Raw genomic sequence first — 5,129 nt, 5'->3', positions numbered from 1 at the left:
TCCTTCCTTCCTTCCTTCCTTCCTTCCTTCCTTCCTTCCTTCCTTCCTCCATCTGTGCTTCCTGAGCATTTGCTCGGAGTCAGGTGCCTGGAGCCTACAGATGCACAGGCAGCAACTACATGTGGGGATCAGGGCTGGGACGGTGCAGGTAGCATTTGGGATGACGGGGGACAGATGTCGGGGGATGTTTTGGGAAGAGGTGCCATCTCATGGGACTTGAAGGATGAGCAAAAACTCATCAGAGGGGTTCATTTATGGAGCAGAGTGGTCCTGGCTGGGAAAGCCATTTGTGTGAGGCCCTGTGGCCAGAGAGAGCCGGGCTGGGTCCTGGAGAGGGCTTTAGGGAGACAGGAAGCTGGAGGAGAGAGCAGGGATCCGGTCACTGGTCATGAAGGGCCTTCGGCTGGAGGGCTGTGGCGAGCTTGAAGCCTGGGAGGGACGGAATCAAGTTTTCCTGGGTGTGCGGGAGACCAGCTCGAGGGCATTAAGGGTGGAGGCTACAGGAGCTCCTGGACTGGCTGTGGGGCCTGAAGGGCAAGTCTGGGTGGCGGGTGGGATGAGGGCGGCTCGACCAGGCCCTGGGGCTGGGCATGACGCGGCCTCCTGCGGTCAGCCCGGGGCTTCTTGCGCCAGAGCAGGGCAGTGGCCCATGGAGGGCATCTGGGGCAGTACTGCTGGGCTGTCCCCCTGCGTGCCAGGGGACACGGGCTCCCAGGACAGGACTCCCAGGTGGCCCCCAGTGAGCCCAGCCCATATGCCGGTCCTTCCCTGGGCTGTCCCTGCACCTTAGGAAATCCCCTCTTGTTGCCCTTGTGGTGGTCTGAGCACACCCTGAAGTCTGGGGAGCCTGGAAGTCAGCCCACCCGTGTGCACATATCCTGCCACGGACTAGTTGCGTGACCTTGGGAGATTCCTTGACACCTTCACGCCTCAGTTTCCCAATTTGTACAACAGATCAAACCTAGCACCCATCCCATGGGGTTACTGTGGGGAGTAAATGAGTTAATGGATTTCAAGCATTTGGAAGAGGGCTAGCCCTAAGCATTCTCGAAAAGTTAGCCATCATTTCTTGTTCCCCCTATTACTGCTGTGACGGCCCACTAGACGGTGGGCGACTTGGGGCCGTGGGTGAGTGAATGGGTGGATACATGCCCGGGGTGTGCTCTGGGCACTTCTGGCCGGTGCCCACAGGCAGCTACACTCACATACGGAGGCGTGAGATGGGGGCTGAGCCGGTGAAGCTCTCCGGTGCAGGACAGAAGGTAGAGCCGAGTGTGGCCGAGGGTTGGACCGGCTGGCGGCAATGTGTGAGCATGCAGGGAGGAGGGCGGGACCTTGAGTCAACACATGCGAGTCACCAGCTGTGTTGGCTCCTTCCGCAGGCTGCGGGGGTGATGTCCTGTCCTAGCCCACTGGGAGGGGGCGGGGTGGCAGGGAGACAGATGTGGGGGTGGGGTTGAGAGGGTCAGACTGGGGCTAAGTCAGGGTAGGGCAGATTTCTGGGCCGCTTCCTTCTCCATCCCCTTCGCTGCCTGCCTCCATGGATTCTTTGCCTCTGACCTGGTCCCCGAGCTCTGTGATTATAAAGACTTCTCATTTGAATTTTGCACTTGATGCTCATGGCAGCCTGTGCTGTAGGTATGACTGTCATCCCCGCGTTAGTGATGAGGAAATGGAGGCTCAGAGAGGTCAACAGATGGGTCCAAGGTCACACAGCCTGTGGATACAGGTGTCCCTTCCCTGACCTCACAGCTGGTTGGGCCCCCCTTTCCAGCCCTCTTCTCAGGCCTTGGACCCCCACTTTGCAAGTACCCTCCTGTCTCAGTTGCAGGATTGTGATGTCTGCAGATCTCCAGCGTCCCCTTCCAGACCGGTTCAGCTCCTCCATTAGCTTCGCACACGTTCCTTTCCTGTTCTGGCTCTAGCCCAGGCCCGAGGGCTGCTTGCAGGATGACCTGGGGAGCTGGGCAAAGCAGCCCAGCACAAACAGTTCTATCTCCAGAGGCAGCTGTGGGCCCCACCCGAGAGGGGCAAGACAGCCCTGGCTTGGGGTCGGAGCCATGGGCAGACTGCCTTCCCAGTTCTGGGTGCAGGCCCATCTCAGCCACTGGGCAACTTGGGGAAGGGGCCTGGGGACCGCCCCTCTCCCCACCTTCTCCCGAGCATCTGGTTGCGATTAGGGGCAGAGAAGTGAGACGGGGGCCGGCAAGGGTCCAGCAAGCACCAACAGCCAAGAATGACTTAATTGGATAAAATGTCTAATGACAAACCAGGGCCCCACAGCAGAGTCCTGGCCCCAGCCTCAGGCCTGGTGCTGGCCAAGCCTTGTCTCAACCTCTCCCCTTGCTGGCTCCCAAGAGTTACCTCCAGTATCGTGTCCTCAACTGAACAGTGATTGAGCACCTACTGTTTGCTAGACACTGAGGATACACATTTGCAGAAGATGGGGATTGTCCTGGGGGAACTTGTCTACCAGGGAGACAGGCATGTAGTTACACCATCAGTGGCTCTAGGAAAGAGGGTTATATCCAGGAGCTCTGGGGAGGGGTGGGGCAGGCAGAGGTGGAGAAGGGCGTCCGATGCTGGGTGGGCCTGGAATTGATGAATATCACAGGAAATGCCAGATCCACCTCTCCAGTGATCTGTGTGCCATACACACATTCATAGTAGGGGTGATAATTGCAGTAACAATATAAGACACATCTTTGGGGGCACAAATCTTTCCAAAAAGGAAAAGCATGGTTTCTGTGACATTTAGAATACATTTAATGACCTAGAGGAGACAGAAGAGAACACAGAATCTAGGAATGGCTGCTAAATGGCCGGTGTGCGGTGTCTTTCCAATCCTGTGTCCCCGGCAGACATTGTTAATTGATCATGACAATCTTTCCTGCTGCACACAGATGGAGCTTCCAAGTTTGTCTCAATTAGAGTGCTCCTGGCTGTCACTAATCGATTGGAGATGACTTTTGAAATGAAACCTATTTGCCATCCTTGATGGTGGCGAAGCTCCATGTTTTAGGGGGAAAGGGACTTGCCCAAGGGGTTTGCAAGTAGTCATAGGACTAAACAGTGGTCCCCATCACGGAGACATCTTCGATCGTCACCATCTGGGAGGAGATGCCACTGGCATCTAGTGGGCAGAGGCCGGGATGCTGCTGGACTTGCTACAACGCTCAGGACAGCCCCCATAGCAAAGAATTCTCCAGTCCAGAGTGTTGATAGTGCTAATGTTGAGAAGCCCTGAACTAAAAGAACTCTACTCTAGCTTCTAGTCCCCAGAGTCACCTGGAAGGTGAGATTTTGTGCCATTTCTGACGGAGAAATAAGGAACGGGTTTGGAGTGTTCCAGAGCAATGGTTCTCACTCTTGTCTATAGAGTTCCCTTCAGGGCTTCTCAAAAGCTCCCCTGGGGATCATTTAAGACTCCTATTGTCCAAGCCACACCACAGAACAATTATATCAGAATCTCGGGGGTGGGACCCAGACATGAAGAATTTTTAAAGCTCCGCCAATGATTCCAGCGTGCAGCAGAGGTTGAGAATAATTACCCCTTTGGAGATTTGGAACTTGTCTCCATCCCTAACCCAAGGTGTGACATTCTTTAACCACTGTGAGCCCCTGATTCCTGTCTGCAAAAGGGAGAGCATTGTATCTACTGCGGAGGGCCGGGGTGAGGGACTAAAGGTGTTCTGTGTGCGGAGTGTGTGGCGTGGGGCTGGCACGGGGCTCTCATGCACGTGGGGTGTCCCCACAGTCAGGGATGGAGTGGGGTTGGGGCTTTTGCACAGTACGTGGGCTGGTCCCCTCCTTGGACCTTCACTCTGACTGCTGGGACTCAGCTTTCTGTCTCCTTCTCCCAGGTCAGGATGCAGGCCCAGGCTCTGCATGGGCTGCCAAGGGGACCTCACAGGGCTGGAGTCGGAGAGCCCGAGAGAGCCCTGGGCAGGTGTCGGAGTCGGACAAGACCCAGCTGAGCCAAGACCCAGGCGGGGGCATGCTGGCCATTGACAGACTGCCGGATAACAGGACCATGGTGGTGGTGAGTGCTGGAGGAACGGCGAAGGGGAAGGAAGTGGTGCTGGGAGGCTCCCCAGGTGCCCTATGTGTACTTGTCAGATGCACAAATCACATATCCTTTGGGATTGGCCTTGGATGTCAGCATGGTGAGAGGGATCCCAGGGGAGGGGATGAAAGCAGGGCCCAGACTGGGACATGAAATCTTCACATCTCAGAGCTTCATAGATTGCCCCCCTCCTTGTGCACCCAGAGAGGTGAAGTGACTCGCCCAAGGATGCACAGCATGTGCACAGGGTTCTTGACACTGGACTCTTCCACTGCCTGAGGCCTCCCCTAAAAGCTGAATGAAGGTGGCATTATTAGTCACATCCAGCTGCCAGCCGAGGCCCCTCTCTCTTCCCATTTCTGCACCATTTACAGACGGCGTAGCCCCAAAGGGTTAAAGGCTGCAGAGGCTCAGGCTGCTTAGCCTGGGGGCAGGGCACAGAGAAGGCAATTAGGGTGAAGCTCAGGGGTGAGACCTCCTCTGCCTGGGGGCAGTTGCGGGGGGGGGGGGTTGGTGGTGGTGGTGAAGGGAGGCCTGGAGGGTCGAGGCCCAGAGGACGCGCTGTCCTTGCAATGTCTGGCCCTGCCCCCCAGCCGGCTTTCTTTCCAGGAGGCTGGCAGGGACTGCGTGTCTGTGGGTGAATCCATCACCATGTGTGCGTCTGTTTGCACGGGTGCCTGAGGGGTTTTGTGTATTACGTACGCTTGCCCGTGTGTCTGCCACCGTGGGCTGTCTGTGCGTGTGTGTGATGAATGTGTGTGACCGTACGAGTGTGAGCGCGCCCCTGGCCGTGTGTATAGGTGCCTATAGCTGAGATTGAATTCCGAGGACGCAGAAAAACTATGAAACAAGAGGAAGCAACAACAGGATGTGCTTCTTGGCGTACATTTCTTTATTTTATGTTCAAGAACGATCTTTTTACAACAAAGAAGTGCATGCAGGTAGTCAAAAAGGTCAAACGGTTCTAAGATCGGAGAACAAAGCATAGCAGACCGCCCCGCCCCTCCGCGCCTGCCCGCCCCTCTGCACCTCCCCGCCCCGCCCCTCCGCACCTGCCCGCCCC

The 5,129-nt window shown here is 56.5% G+C and overlaps 1 protein-coding gene across 2 annotated transcripts in view; it reads left to right on the top strand.

Moving 5' to 3' along the window:
- The window catches only part of PLXDC1 (plexin domain containing 1), a 56,614-nt gene that overhangs the window by 3,805 nt on the left and 47,680 nt on the right, over positions 1-5,129 (top strand). For both annotated transcript variants that reach the window (XM_035027000.1, XM_035026999.1), the window contains exon 2: positions 3,864-4,042. In XM_035027000.1, coding sequence (XP_034882891.1) covers positions 3,864-4,042 — 179 coding nt within the window. The remainder of the gene's footprint in view (positions 1-3,863; positions 4,043-5,129) is intronic.

Source organism: Mirounga leonina, unplaced genomic scaffold (assembly GCF_011800145.1).
Source record: "Mirounga leonina isolate KUSES-001 unplaced genomic scaffold, KU_Mleo_1.0 Mir_200, whole genome shotgun sequence".
Classification (NCBI taxonomy): Eukaryota; Metazoa; Chordata; class Mammalia; order Carnivora; family Phocidae; genus Mirounga; species Mirounga leonina.
Note: the sequence above shows the minus strand (reverse complement) of the source record. Positions and strands in the feature narration are given on the sequence as shown.